This window comes from Falco biarmicus, chromosome 5 (genome assembly GCF_023638135.1).
Source record: "Falco biarmicus isolate bFalBia1 chromosome 5, bFalBia1.pri, whole genome shotgun sequence".
NCBI classification, from domain to species: domain Eukaryota; kingdom Metazoa; phylum Chordata; class Aves; order Falconiformes; family Falconidae; genus Falco; species Falco biarmicus.
In genome coordinates, this window is record NC_079292.1 from 90,955,668 (window position 1) to 90,971,442 (window position 15,775).

Here is a 15,775-nt window from a genome sequence, read left to right on the forward strand (position 1 = left end):
GACCTGGCAAGCTTTCATTCTAATGCAGCTGAACAGAAATTGCCCATGGGCTCACATTCTGCCTCTTACTTGTACAGCAAAATATCTGCTGCTTGAAGCACAGGGTAAGTCAACAAACCAACAGTTCCTTCATTATTCTGGCTGGCACACTTCATCTGTTTGCAAAAGAAAAACAGAGAGGAATCACACTTTTGGTTAACGGTATCAAAGTCCGTGATTTTTAATTGATTAGAATTCTCATAATTTGAGTAACTAACTGTGTAACTCTAGAGAAAAGCATACCATGTAAAATCTACTCCTTGTGAATACACACATCGCATTTCATGTCCTGCATTTCTGAATTTTGCTACAGTGTTCTGATATTGTAGTGGGGAGAAAACGGGCTTTTGTTTTCTTTCTGTTTGTAATCTTACTAATGAAAATGATTAAAACCACAAACCAATCAGGCTGGGTTACTACACTCAGTATTGATAACCCCTACTTCTTACATTTAATTTTCAGCAATACATTTTTGAAACACTTTACAATAGAGATTTAAAAAGGCATTAATAACTGTGTTTCACAGAAAAAGAGATCAAGACATAGTGAACACAGTCACCAGAAGTCAGTGACAGTTAAGAGAACCCATAACTACAGGGGCAGAGTCCAGCGTTCTCTCCATTAGTTCATGTTGCTCCCCACAACCCACCCGCTGTCCTGAATCCTTCCCCACTCTAGAATATGGATCATTTAAATCAAGATAGTCAGGCTACAGATACTAACTCTGTTCTAGCAATAGCATACCTACTTTTTGCTTTTAGCAATAGTTAAATACAATAAAGCCCTTAAAATCTTAATTACTTCTTTAAGACTATTCAAATATCTTTAGATTTTTCTCACCCTCTCATACAGACCCTGTATTCTGTCTACACCTCTAAGTGTCTAGGGGTTCAGGGGAGCTAACTGGCAAAGCCTAGCACCTGTAACACCTATCTGTAGATTTGGAAAGTCAATCCAGTCAAAGCTGGATTTAAGAGCTTAACTTTAGAACCTGAGGTTTGAAAAGGCTGGCTTTAATCTATGCCATGCATTAACGCTGGTTGCTGTATTTAAGTTTTACTGTTTTTATTTAATTAAGAAGAAAAACAGGGAAAAAGAAAACATCTGGAGGTATTTAAGACTGCTCTGAACTCTGCAAGCCAAACTGTTCTAAAGAATTTTTTTTTCCTTTTTTGATACTCTTCTCTCCTGCCTTTTGGTTTTTCTGCTTACTAAATGCCAAAATAAAATACAAGGAAATTAAATGCAAGAATTCTGTGATGCAGTCATGCTGATGCAGCACCAAGATTAAGGAGATGAACATTTGAAACTTGTAAAGGCAAACATTTAAGGTGCATTAACTTCATCACTTAGCATGTTTTTAGTATTTATAATTTCTACACTCCTTTTCCAACATATGCTTCTTTTGTACCCTCCTCCATAAAATCTATAGAACAGCCACCCTCCACAGTGGGAAAAGAAAAGCTGTTTATGGAACTCCTTAATCAGTGAGGCTCAAGGTTTCCACTGCAGTATCTTGTAGTTGTTTTGCATTATTCAATAAGCATTGAAATAACTCCAAGCATTCTAGCAAATCAGTTTAACAACACTAAACAAACCTCCTATCTAGTACAGTTTCTGCAAGTCTCTGCCAAAATATTATCCTGTAGCTTCCAGCAGGAAAACATTCACTTGTAACAACAGACCTGGAAAGATACGTTTTCCTCCTTCCACCACAGGACTAGAGAATTACTTAAACCTAAAGCAAGGATAACCAAGATACAGTTGGTACTTCACAGATAACAAGTATTTCAAGGACAGCAGTTCTACTGAATTCCCATGTGTTTCCTTTCAATTTATGAAACTGCCCATACCTTCCACTGGGGCAAGCGTAGCAGACGCGGCACGTTAGTTAAGCACCCAAGAATCCAGGCAAGTTCTGCATGCTCAGGAACCTGGAAGTACAAAGTCAGAATCTATTTTAACCTTCTGCATCTATATGCATGTTGTCTAAATAATCAATACAGATAAATAGTATCAGAGATCAGAAAACCATTTATTTTTAATCTACTATTTTTTCAGTAAGTTCAAGTGACAAGCTAACGGAAAGGTTTAGACACCACATGGATTCAATGCACTGCATTCAAGCAGCATAGCAAGGTTCTTGATCCTGTCCGCTCATATTCTAAAAAAGGAAAAAAATGCTTTAGCAATACAGAGTTGAGCCACACATAAACTAACCAACCACTGGCCTCTGTGCTACAGCCTCCCTACAATTTGAGATAATACATTAATAGTTACAAAAAACTCTTTGCCTTTCTCATTTCCAGTTGCAGTAAGTTACCCAAGCTTCGTTTCTTCTGCATCAGGGCCCCGAATGCCCTAATTTCCCTTAACTGTCCTCAGCAGCCTGACCTGAGCACTCCACCCATACCCTCTGCCTGTGGCCCCAGGAGCCCCATTTAAGCTCAGGCTAGACTGCCCTAGTCCTCACCTGAGCTACATCACACTGCAGCAAGTCTGGCAGTATAATAACTGCAGGTCCTTCACAGAAGCCTGAGCTAGCAGGCAGGGAACAAGAACTGGGCTGCTCTATAAGGCTGTGGCTGCAGACAGCCACAAGCCAGGCAAGAACAGTTACTTCCCTAACCAGGACAAGGTCCTGCTGCATGTAATTAGGGCAGGGGTGGTGACAGTCTGGTGCTCATCACACACAGCAAAGTAATTAGTCACATCTTAGGTCAATTCATGAAGAAGCCCAGTGAGAAAACTGGGGCAGCAGGGCCAGGGTTGAGCATGGGTACACTGTGACATAGCTCAGGTGAAGACCGGGGACCTGAGCCTGAGCTTAACTGGAGCTCCTGGGGCACTGGGCAGAAGGTGCATGGGTGAATGGTCTAGATGAGGCTTGTCAGTGCTTTGGGTGCACCAACAGGTCTTAATGACCCTGACCTGCTGCAAAACAGGATTAACAGCTGAAGTGAAACTGCAGTACAGCCTGAATTGTGACTTAATTTGTCCCTCAGTTCTGCACTCCTGTCAAAAATAATACTGATCTGCAGATGAAAAAGAAGGACCAGGCCTCCACATAACTTTTGCTACAAAAGAGGAAAGAAGATCCCATTTAAGCTCATACAAAAAAACTCTTCATGTAACCTTCCGGGGAAACTGCAGTGATAGTGGAATTTTAATAGTTTCAGACATCAGAGTGATTGCCCCCCTCCTACAGGCGGAGACAAGAAATGTGCTGTTCAACAACCTCTGTTGGATGAATCCATGTTTAGCTGCTTCATATACGCTCTTCAGCTTTTGCATTTCAAATATTCATTTTAGGATTAGTAAAAGAGGCAAGCATTGCTGACACATATACTGTTCTTTAATTTCTTTCCTGTCATTTTGTCTGTTGTTTGTTAGCTAGCTGTGTATGATAATCATCAGAAGAAAAAGGTGATCTATGTTCTGCTTTGCTTGCATGTTTGATTCACTCTTCAATATCGACAGGTTGGGCTATTTAGGGGCATGCTAACTGTCTCAAAGACATTCAAAACTTCATGCTTGCAAAATGATGTAACAACCCAGCTGGAAGGCAGTAAAGTGTTAACAAGTAAGAACTACTAGCATTGTTCATGGCAATTCCTTTGCTGTCACATTTCAAATGTAGTAATTCCCTAGCTAACAGTCATTAGACTATTTCAGTTGTCAATGTTGTATAGAGGTATCTGACCTCAAGATAATAGCTAAGTGGTTAGAGATATGAAATATTCCAGGTTGATTCTCTTTCCCTTCTTTCTGCCTTTCCCAGAGTTTTTTTTTCTTTTTTAATTTCCTCATGCTTATTTGACTTGCAATGTCCCATGCGCAAGAAAAAGTACAGCGAGACGCACCAAATGGACCTTCTGCAAGATACAAAGAGTAAACTGAATTTCATAGAAAACAGTAAGCTCGAGACCCCTATCTCATTTAGAAGGGATCACCATCTGGTTCCAAGTGATTTCTCATGCCTTTCTTCTAGTCACGGATAGAGAGGAGCTGGTGCTCTGTTGCACTTGTGTTGACAAGGACTCCCTTTAAAAGCTGTGCAGTCATTGATCCAGCTCTTTCAGACGCTGCTTCCACAGCCAAGTCTGCACGTGTGTTTCACTGCATGAGTGGCTTTGACATTACATCAGTTACCAAAACACCAAGTGATCTAAACAGTATTTGTTGAGTTGAATCTGCAGATCTGGGTTCTAGCAAGTTATACTCACTTTTAATCCTCAAATACACACAGTCCTTTCCTAACTAAGTCTAGAGTGCTGAATACTGTCAAGAAAAAGCCTGATAAAAGGGGGAGAAAATATAAAAATGCACACAGAAGGGTAGAGATTTCAGTTGGAAAAAAATTCAGTACTGGAGCCTAACGAGTTAACATTCATCACCCAAATTGCAGTAACTGACTCTGTGTTGGTCTATGAATTGGGAGGTACTAGGCTTACACCACAAATCATTTGTCAGACTAAATCATGGTTTAAGCTACTGTGTTTTACTTGGCAAGAGGGGCAGGTAATTGCTGCATTTGGTCAGTCACCGTGCATCAGCTCAAATGTGGTTACTCATTAAGGTACAGTAGTCCATCACTTTGATTGGACAGATTTGGATACAAAGAAACTGGAAGAAGTGAAGATATATATGACACCAGCAGAACAAAGGCCCAGTCTAACTTTGATTCTGTCACTGAGCAATACCAATGGATCACAATCAGGAGCCATTCCCTCAAACTCACTCAGCCTCCTGACCCGAGTCCATTTAAAATTCTGAGAAATGCCCTCACTGAGCAACCAAAACATAAGAACGTAAGAAATAATATTGTACTGGATCACCACAGAGGTAGCTGTAGCCTAGCACCGTTTCCACAAGTAGCAACACGAGACAGCATTTGGGGTGAGCACATGAGCCTGCCACTTCCTACAGTACCTTCTCCTCATACTTCTCCAGCATCCGTAATGGCTGTACTAGGGAATATCATAACGTAATAACCCTGGCCCAGTCCTGTTACCTGTGTTCCCCATGAATGTGTCTAATCCCTTTCTGAACCTGCTGATACTGCCCACTTGACAATGACATGCAGCAACAAGTTCCAGAGGCTCAAAACTGATGTGTAAAGAAGTACTTTCATCTATTCACCAGACTCTTTGTTTACTGGTTTTGAATGCCACCTGTCTTGTATTGCACAGTTGGGTGAACAATTCCATATTCAGTTTATCCAGTGCTTTTCTGATTTTGTAAACATTGACTGCATCTACACGTCAGCCTTCTCCTCTTCAAACTGAAGCACCCCAGATTTCTAAACTTCTCCTTTTAGGGCAGCTACTGTGTCCCTTGTAGCATTAACTCCCCTCTATCTTTTGTCACCTCTAATTCACTACTCCCTTCTTGAGATGCAGATGCTAAAGCCCTACCCAACATTCAGGATGTGGGCACACTAAGGTTTTGTATAGTGACAAAGCATCACCTCTGCCTTGTTCTGAATACCCTTCCTGGTGATACGGCGATGACGACATATTGCTGGCTTTCTTGAAAATTACTTGTACTGAGCCAATGATTTCAGTAAACTGCCAATGAGTCGTCTGACTCCAAGACTTTTCTTCCTGCATTGTGACTCAGCTCAATACTGTGCAAAGAAGCTTCCCATTACTTTTACCCAGATGCTTTACTTTGCATTTAGAGCTCTTCTACCACTAATTTGCCTACCCACTCTGTTTCACAAGTCCTTCTGGAGTTCCTTTCCTTGGCATAACATTTGACTACCCAGAAGAAATTAGCAGTGCCCACAAACTTCTGTTCACTACCTTCATCAGGTTATGAATGAACATGTTGACCAAAATTGCTCCCAGCATGAATCCCCAAGGGGCACGACTACTGACTGTGCCATTAAAAGGGAAGTGATCACTGTGCCCTATCTGGCTTTCAGCTCTAGCCAGCTGCAAGACTAGTAATGAATATTTCCTCCAATACATCTTTTAAAAAAATAAGAACTGATATAAATCTTGCCAAAGGCTTTTCAAAAAACTCAAATCCATTATGTTCCTGGGATGCCCTTTATCCACATGCTTACTGACTACTCCCACAGAGTTCAGCAGTTTAGTGAAAGATTTCCCTTTGAAGAAATGATAGCAACTCTCCAAAGAGACTGTTTACTTGTGCACTCAGCATCCTACTCTCAGTTGAAGACTCTACCGTCCCTGGTAAGACAAAAGTAAAAATCATGAGTTTGTAGCTTCTGGGGTCCCACTTAGAGTTCTCCTTGTGTGCTGCCAATATGACTTCCATCAACTGCTCCTCTGACAATGACTGTTTATGGTGGCTGGCTGCACACCCTGGCCACCACTTCTGCCATTTCACATCTCAGGTTTTTTTCGCTGAATGCCAGCTGATGGCTGAACTGTCTATCTTTACATAACTGTTTCTGTAAATTTACAAGAAACTGACTTAGCTCTTCTGATTTGCTGCTACAAAATGCATAAAGTGACAACCTTCCCAACTCCCCCAGCAGCAAAGTCCAATACCAAGAACTGAGCCTTGCTCTTAGGGTCTTATCAACCCCGAGTGTCTTCTATGCTTTCAGTTCAGTGATCCCCTAAATGATCTCCTGTTTTTGATGCAAGACCACTTAGTTATCAGCTTAAGAATCATCCGCAGGGTGTTCCTCAAATTCTTTTTTAGCCCCCTTTTTTTTTTTTTTTTTAAAAAAAAGTAGACTACAATTTTATACACTTTCTTGTTTTTCTAATTTGGTCAAGTTTTCTCTTCTGAAAATCTAATCTTTTCCTATGATCGCCTCCTAACCTATGGAACCATGGAAAAACATTTGCTAGACTGATGTTTTCTTCATGAATGGTGTCATGCGTTTAACTCTTGGTTTTTTGTTTTTTTTTTAATAAGTTTTTTTTAAAAAATATGACCTCCAGGACAGTTGTAGATTTCTTGGGTTTTGGGTGGTTGTTTTTTTTTCTTATAATTAGACTTCATTTTCACCTAGCTCCCTTTACTGAAATAGAACATTCATACACTTTATTTGGTCTACTCTCTCCAGCACAATGTTGAACATTGCTACAATGAAGTTGCTATGACTGAAAGCCCTCTACTAAAACATCCTGAACTAGGTCCTGTGAACCACCCAAAAGCAAATGTAGAACAGCATGATTTCTAACAGTTCGTAAAACTAGAAAGCATAATTTATTGCATCCAAAAATTTTACCTGTATGTCTTATTTTGATAAAGGCTATAAGTGGATAGTTAAAATGTAATACCATTGCTCCCTGTCCTAAATTTGCAGATTCTCTTATCTCACTTAACATCTCCTGATAACCACCATCATCTGGATTGGTGGGTCAGTAGTACTGTTACATTCTAGTATTTTCACACATAAGGATTTTCATTTCCCCATAGTATTATAGAAAGAAGCAATCCTTCCAGTAAATTCAAACAGTGAAATGAAACAAAATAGAGAAAAGATATCTCATCTTTGTATCAATCTGTGAAATGATTTTCAGTTGCTTCCTATTGTGTTAGGCAGCATTTATCGTGCTGCCACCACAAGGAAGATCTTTGTCAAAGAAGCATCACTTCTCACACAATTTTCATTAAAAAGAATAGGACTGTCAAAGAGGTCTCTGTTTGCTTTTTTTCTTTTTATTTTTTCTTTTTTTTGGAAAGACTTCACCTGACATCTACCTACAACTCTAGGAAATAAAAGTATACAGAGTTGCAATCAATTAAGGTTATTTTGTGTTTATTTAGTTATTTATTTAGTTATTATTATTTTGAACATTTGAACATTTATTCTGAAATATATTATTACTTAGTTTGAACAACTAAAGAACTTTGTTTTGTATTATAAAAATCCAACACCAGAAGCACCCTCTGGAGCTATGATGTACTTCAGGAATGTTCCTACCTTCCCAAAAGAGAACAAGTAATAATAAGCTTAGCTCTTCTCCAATGAAGACAACAGTTTTTCAGCAGTGCCTTCTCCCCCAAATACCCCAGTATAAAAATACTACAAAATGTAGAAAAACAGCATTACATCTCCAACAAGCAAAACTCACAGCCACTGACAGTTCCTCAAATGTATGTCAAACCAGCCTCCAAGAATGTCACAATCACTGGTAACTCTGAAGAACAGCTATCTAATCCGTTAAATCCTTCATGTCAACTCCAGCCACTTTTGTGTCCTGAAAGAATATAATAGCCTGTTTTCAATATAAACATTATTTTCTCAGGAAATATTTCTTGCAGCTTGGCTAAAAATATTTGGAGGACAAACAGTCTTGTAAGTCTTCTATTTATTGTTTCCCTTACAAAGCCAACTATTTCCCATTTAGCAGTTTTCACAGAAAAGCTTAACCAGATCCATATAGTGACCCCCTCTTTTTTATACAGCCCAAATAACACCCTTTGCTTTTCTCAGTAAATACATTGTTTTTCTCTTTTTTCCTGCTCTGTGCTTTCACCCACTTTAACAAAGTTTTCTTTCCTAATCTGTTACAAGTCTGTAAAAACCATCCACATTTCTCAAAGGGTTGAGATGGTCATCTCTCTGCTGTCCACCAGCAACACATTTCCTCCTTCCATTTCCACTGCATTAAGCATCCCCCACAACCGGGCTCACTAACCACTAATCAAAGAGTTATTTCCAGAACAAACTACTTACATCCCTTGCTTGTGGCCCGACAAGCCTGAGTCTGCATAGTCAGATTCCTTTTATTTTATAGTATTTTAAAGCACACATATAACAGAGGTGACCACTTCCAAGTGATAATGAGCAACTACCTAGAAGGCACAAACATCTCTCCCTTTTCACCGGGCTGAGTGCCCTGCTTCTCCCTCTTTACAGACAAATAGCTTCTTAATTGTTTACTTGTGTGGCCATTTGACATTATTAAACTCAGATCACAATTTACACTTGGATCATCTCTGGGGTGTTATGTGCTGAAGTACAGCCTCAGGGCTTCTCCCTGCAGATCTATCACTTTGTCCTTGATCCTAGCTATTCCCTACCAAGTTATTGCTGCTATTCCCTGGCCACAGCCACAGTTGGTGATATATACATGGAAAACCAATAGCTACTTTTAGCCCAAGTAATTCTAGATGAGTTTTCATGCTGAGACATACAGCTGAGAAGGACAGCAAGCAATGAGATTCAAGAACAATAACAGAGGGAAAAGCATGGATGCTGTACGCAGACATGAAAGCAGGCAAATCAACAACACTGGAACTCAGCTTTCTGAAGCTCATTATACAAAGTTGTGTGTCAGCAGCTGAAGTAGCTTCCTGCAAAAAGGGATGCAGCATTTCATTTTCAAGACAGATATCCTCAAGTTGCAACCTACAGCCCTTCTCTGTAAGGGACTGTAAATTCACTGCATAGCTGTTATATGGGAACAGCTTCCCCTCAGCAGCATAACCTCTTTAAGGGCTACACTTTAAATAGACAATGAGTGTCAAAGATTTGATTTTAACAGTGCAGGGGACAAACAGGTCTGGGGAGGTAATCTGGGTAGCTGTGTACTAAGAAAAATCTGAAAAGAGGAGGGAAGTGTCCCAAATTTAAAAAAAAAATGCAACTTTTTTTTATGATTTTTGTCTCTTCTAGAAGTGCCAGTTAGTGCTTCCCAGAGATTCAAGAGGCTTTTTAGAAGAAAGTGCTCCTCACATTTATTTTTCTTGAATAAGAGGGAAAATTTTATTAATGCCTAAGGTTGCAAGCAACATGTTCAGGATACTTGATAATGCATCTCCATATTATACAGCTAGAGAGAATAATGGGGCCATAAACAAGACAAAACAGACTGCTCTTGAATCAAATGCACACAGCAGCTGAACATCCAGTGAGATACTTCTATGACATACAATTTGACATGGTATCCCAAATTCCTGTTCAAAGAAATAATTCAAATGTCGGTGGAGTAAGTTCAAGGTTACAAAGGCAACATCTGATTTGAAGAACATGTTAAGCAATGTATTGAATTTGGGGGTGGTTATCTAGCTATCATTGGTAAATCTATCAGTATTTACAGCTTTCACTATTACCTATGAATATTTTAATAACTTATCATTATTTATATTTGGCTAAAACTTACACAAATAAGATCTGTCTCTTCAAAGAGCCTGACCAAGAATACCCCTACTGGAATCAGGTGATATGATTATAAAGCCAGATAGAGCACAGTTATTTGGCCAAGACACCCTTTTCCCTTCCTTTATTCTTTACGAAATAATGTCGGAAGCGTTCTCCTAGTCTAACCCACAATACTGTTTCAGTAATTAATTTGGTGTGCCCAAAAGTCTGGAAGAGAGGAACATATAACAGCTACATAACAGGATGAGATAAACCAGGTAAATTAATGAAGGAAAAAAAATAAAAATCCTATTGAACCATGACTCTTCTTCCCCCTGAGCTCTAGTTATGTCTAGCCTAGTCCTGTGGGGGAGAAAACTGAGGGATGAGAGGAGCAGAATAATTTTCTAAATTAAATAGTCACATACTTCCTCTTATGACAGGAAGTTTTCAATGGACCATGCTAAATTAATGTACTTTAATGAATTTATAAGCTATGATGCAATGGAAGCTTTTAAGCCCCTCTGAAAATTGGACAAGAAGTAGCGTTAATCCATTCAAACCCTGCCCACAAAACAAAGCAGCTGGATATTTCTGGAAAATAATAGCAGTGAAACAGTTAGTGCACAGATTTAAATTGTTGTATTTTTGCTTTTGGAGTTAAGGCTAAGACAAATTGGCAAATTCCCACCTCCCAGAGTTACTGCTTCAATTTGCTTGCACACTGCACGAATACTGCAGCTGATTATACGCAGAAAATAAATCACCCCATCCAGAAGGCTGAAAACTGCAATTTTCCGCCCAGAAACTGAATGTTATGTTGTCCAGAAACTCACAGGACTCCTCAGAGAAGTGTTAGTGCAGCATATCAACCACTGTCTGCTGATCAACTCTGATGGAATTCTAGTTTCTCTTGGGACTTTTAGCATGTGTCTACTACGATAGGTAGATGGACAGGAAGAACAGCCTGAAACCACATAAAAGCAACAGCGGTTTCTAAAATTGTTTTGACTGTGAAGCAGATGAGATACAAGATGGTTATGGGTAAGAATTGAAACGTGTACTGTACCCAAACAGGAGTCAGAGAAAACAGGTTACACTGTATAAGCTTACCATGTGTGCAGATTGCTTACTGTCTTCCTTATTTCCCTCCTGTAGTCCTTTTTGTTTTTAATAAAACATTCTAAGTTTTATGAAAGATGACTGTTGCAGCTTTTATCAGTTATGGTACAATTTAAGGAATATATTTGCTCTTTCTTCTAGTATTCTCAGGATATGTTGTGTAAGTCATTATTCTGTTACTTCTCTTTTTATGCCTGGTAGGCAAAGGCAGCCACTTAAAGCATATCTTGACATTATTTTCTCTAAGAGCAAAGAGTTTCATACATCTTGCAGCTGTGCTCCAAATAAAAATGGATTATTTTGATTTATGCATTTATTTTTATTCTTACAGAAATCATCAATCTTCTATGACTTGTCTTCCTACTTAAGAAAATATAATTAAACAAGCTGTAACAAAAGAGCTTCTCTCACTGGGAGGCCATTCTAGTGTCCAACTTATTCCACAATTGTTTTTTTCTATACTCTAATTAAATGTGCTTGTTTATAACCCTTCACAGACAATGTGGTTCCAAACACTACCTTAAATATTCATCATCATCCTTCTTGCTTCCAACTATTTTCAAGTTATCATCACTTGTTCTTTGTAGCCACTACTTCCCTAAGATGGAGTTCAAGTTTGTATATGGTAATGTAAGTGTGGGAGGTATTTAGCGAACTGCTATGTATGGAGACCAAATTAACAGCCAGCCATTAACTTTCTGTTTCTGTATGTTATAAAAACCTTTAATTTACAAATGGTAGATTCTGAAGCATACAAAACTAATTTTCGTCAAACTAGCACTTTCTATTTATAGGTAACTTAGCTGTATAACTGATACATAAGAACAGAGGCCACATATCGCCTAAGAAATACAATAAAAATCAGTCTGTGCAAAATTCCTCTCACTGTTGTTTAATTTTACTTGCAAGGCAAGGACATACTTGAAATCAGTTCTGGGACTCCAAGACAACTTCCCCTGTATCCTTATCATAGCAGCACCTTTTGGACCTACTGTATACATGAGAGGTATCTGTTCTCATCAGACTTTTTCCCAGCAGTCAATCTGTGATTAATATTCTTCAGCCTTTTGTCTCTTGTTTGTATTGGAAAGGATGATAAAATGTGGGAGAGCTCTGGAGGCAGGTATTTCAGATAGCTCTGGATTAGAGATTTGATCTGCAAAAACCCTGCTGTAAATAAAAGCCTACTCACAGTGAAACTTACTAAATGTACATGCCTTTCAGGAAACAAAGTTTCTTGAATCAATCCTTTTTTCACATATGGCAAACATATTCCAGAGAAGCAACACAAAAAGCAACAGAAAGCACAGGAAGAGCAGGCCAAACAAACAAACAAACAAAAAAATCTCCTTTTTCAGCAATTCTGCACCATTCTTACCCAGGTTAATCCAGAGAAAGTAAGAGGACACAGCAGCATTTTACAATAGTGACTGCATGAGCAATTCCCTTAATGGGGCTTACCATTGCTCGCATACTTTTGCAGTGCAAGAATTTCATTCTGCTATTACTGCTACAGAACCACAGTGCTACCAGTCATTAGTTGTAGCTGGTTTTGGTGATTAGAACCAAAATTTCTTATTTCATAATAATATTGTCTCATGATGTTTAAACAAAAAAAAAAAAGAACCGTTAATCAGACGTAACTGCAGTAGCACTTCAGTGATGGACAGACTTGGTAATTTTCAAGATAGGACTCAAAATACTGCAATAATTGTAGTACATTAATCTACTGAGAACTCACTCATTTATCAGTTTGATCTGATATTGAAAAAAGAAAGCTACTTTGCCCATAACCAAATACCTAAACCAGTTCTCTATTTGCAGCTTGATTTTCACTGCTTTCCTGATAACGTCTGGAAGTACAACCTCGTTCAGTATACAATCCATTTTGATCATTCTGCTTTACAATTCACCTAAATGTTCGTAAGCAAAATTGTGGCTTTTTATATCACCCTTGGAGATTGCTACAGTGGCTGAAAAGGAGAGGCCAGGTCCTTTTTTGAAAACTGAGCATCTGCCAATCCAAAAATCAAGCAATAACCTTTTGTGATTAGCAATAGCTGCACTCCACCTTACACCTTTGTTTTTAGGAACAATCATCTCGATATTATGACATTCCACAATGTACTATTTCATTATTGTACTAAAACAATAATCACATTAGTAAGGTTCCTGTCTCCTTTCCTCGCATCAAGAGCTACACACAGATATTCCTTTTAATTGCTTCCAGAGAAACATCTGGTCTTGCCAATGTGACTGTAACAGACCATAGTGCAACTCTGGGCATACCTGACCACTACATACAGCTTGAATAGACTTGTTTTTGGGAAGTCAACAAACCACTTCAGCTTGAAGCATTACTGAAACAGTCTGGATTCACAAATGACTGTAATAGTTCTGCTTGCAGTGTGACAATGAGCTTTCAAAAATGTGCTAGAATCAGCCACTTCTGAAAGCTGTATTGATACAAGTGTGCTAAGTATTTGTAAGGATATGGTTCAAGACAACAGACATGGCCCACAGAAAGCAAAGAATTGTTTAGATTGAATAAGAAGAATAACCACCAGATCTGGACAGATAAGAACACCAAGAAAAATTAAAATAAAAGGGAGTCTATTTAAAAGAGGGCAGCCTCACCACCATAATATAAACCAGAATAATCTTTGGTGGAAACTTCCGTTTGATAAAGTTAAACATTTTTCAAGTCTAGCTATCTGAAGTTTCCATTGGTTGTTGACTGTATTGGTTCTGTAGAAGCATCACTTACAGTCCTGGCCTCCCACCATTTCCCTGATACTTTCTCTTTGGGGACTCACAGACTCGATCTATGCATTATTCTGTTGTGAAACATACAACATACTTTCTGTGTCTGACTGCAGTGTAAGGTCCTCCACTTCCTGCAGAGGTGGCACCTCAGGTATGTAACAGTCCCAACAGATTTTTCAGATTAATTTGTTGAGTCCTTTTCTGAATTCATACATATTTCAGCATGCACTGTATCCTGTGCCAAGGAGTTCTGTAGCCTAATTGCAGGCTTCATGAAATCCAGCATTGTTTTGCTCATGCTGAATCTACCAGGTGTTATCTTATTTTGCTGTTAAAGTTCTTAGTAGATAAAATAGTTGTTCCCTATCTATTTTCTCCATTTCACTTGGAGTTTTATAAACCTTTAATCTATTCCTCTCTAACCATAACCTTCAAACCATTTTTCTTCTAGGCTGAAGAGTCCTCTCTGTGTACCTAGTCACTGATCCTGTGTTGTAACTAAATTGCTCAGTTACCTGAAAACAAGAAAAAACAAAACTCCAGACTGGTTTTTACTGCTTCACTGGCTGGTAACTCACCTTGAGATTATTCCAGTTAATGTCAACCTCAATGTGAATGAAGTTAAGTCAGAGTAGGGCAGAATTAAAACCCAAGCTGGTAAATTATTTAAAAGGATAAACAGATTTGAGCACAGGATAAATTAGTTTAAACATATCTCCACTAGAATTCTGAGATAATCTATTTAGACTTTTTTTAATGAAGAAGAAAAGTGAAGCAGGAAGTGTTCCTGTCGTCATCGTTTCAACATCCACCAGGGATAAGGAGCTATGATCGTCATTTGCAGTTTGACAGCCACAGGAAGCTCTGCCTGTAAAGAACCACATTCAAAGGAGGAATGTAATACCATGATTTCATCTCGCACTGATAAAATTCAGACCCTGCGCACATCATCTTCGCAGTTCTGTTGCAAGTTGGACATCCGTTTAAAGATGTCTTCACAAGAGTGGAAGCTATGATGCATCTGCCTCAGTGGGAAATTACGGAAGTTTGCCAGTTTAGAGTCAGTAACGGGAAGTTAATCAGGCAAGAAACTAAGCTGTGTTCCAGGAAAATGCAGCATGTGACAGACTAGGCTGACATATGCCAAGTAGAAAGGTAAGCCCAGTACCCCTTGGGGTGGTCAAGCGAAGCAGCAATTATTTCATGTACAAATTACCAGATCAGGTTGAAAAAGGTGCATATGAGAAGGAGGTTATAGTGAAGGGGTGGTGGTGGTGGGAAATCCCAGAGAAGATATAACTCCCAGGTGATTACAATGGAACTACACAAAGCCTACCATACCAATCACCTGTTGGAGATACTGTGCAGCTGGCAGATTAAGTAGTAAGTGCTGATACAAAAACATAGAAACATATTCTACTTGCCTTTATGGCTGCACAGACTACGTTTATGCATTTATCAGTTAACTTTCTGTCACTAACGTGAGACTTACAGAGCTAAATTAAAGCTCTCCTAACAGGTCTTTTCAGCACTTTACTCACAGGCTGCACAAACTCGTAGCTGTGCTTGGGAAATTGAAAATGTACTTATTCCTAAATGGGCTTCTCAGTCATAGTTTCAGCTACTTCAAAACAACAGCAAGGGATAAGTTTGAAATCCAACATTGCTAAAATTTTCTAGGGCCACCAATGCAACAATGATAAAGATGTTCAGTAATGCTATGCTCATTCATTAACATATGAGGAAAGCACTTATTCTCACTTGAGAAAC

General features: G+C 38.9%; 1 protein-coding gene across 4 annotated transcripts in view; it reads right to left on the reverse strand.

Annotated features, from left to right (window-relative positions):
* WARS2 (tryptophanyl tRNA synthetase 2, mitochondrial) overlaps positions 1-15,775 on the reverse strand; it is a 51,420-nt gene that overhangs the window by 14,210 nt on the left and 21,435 nt on the right. For all 4 annotated transcript variants that reach the window (XR_008821899.1, XR_008821898.1, XM_056338951.1 and 1 more), the window contains 2 exons: positions 1,893-1,973; positions 70-155 (listed from right to left, as the gene is read on the reverse strand). Coding sequence is in view for 2 of the 4 variants with exons in the window: in XM_056338951.1 (XP_056194926.1) it covers positions 70-155; positions 1,893-1,973 (167 nt within the window). In the remaining 2 variants the exon portion in view is untranslated. The remainder of the gene's footprint in view (positions 1-69; positions 156-1,892; positions 1,974-15,775) is intronic.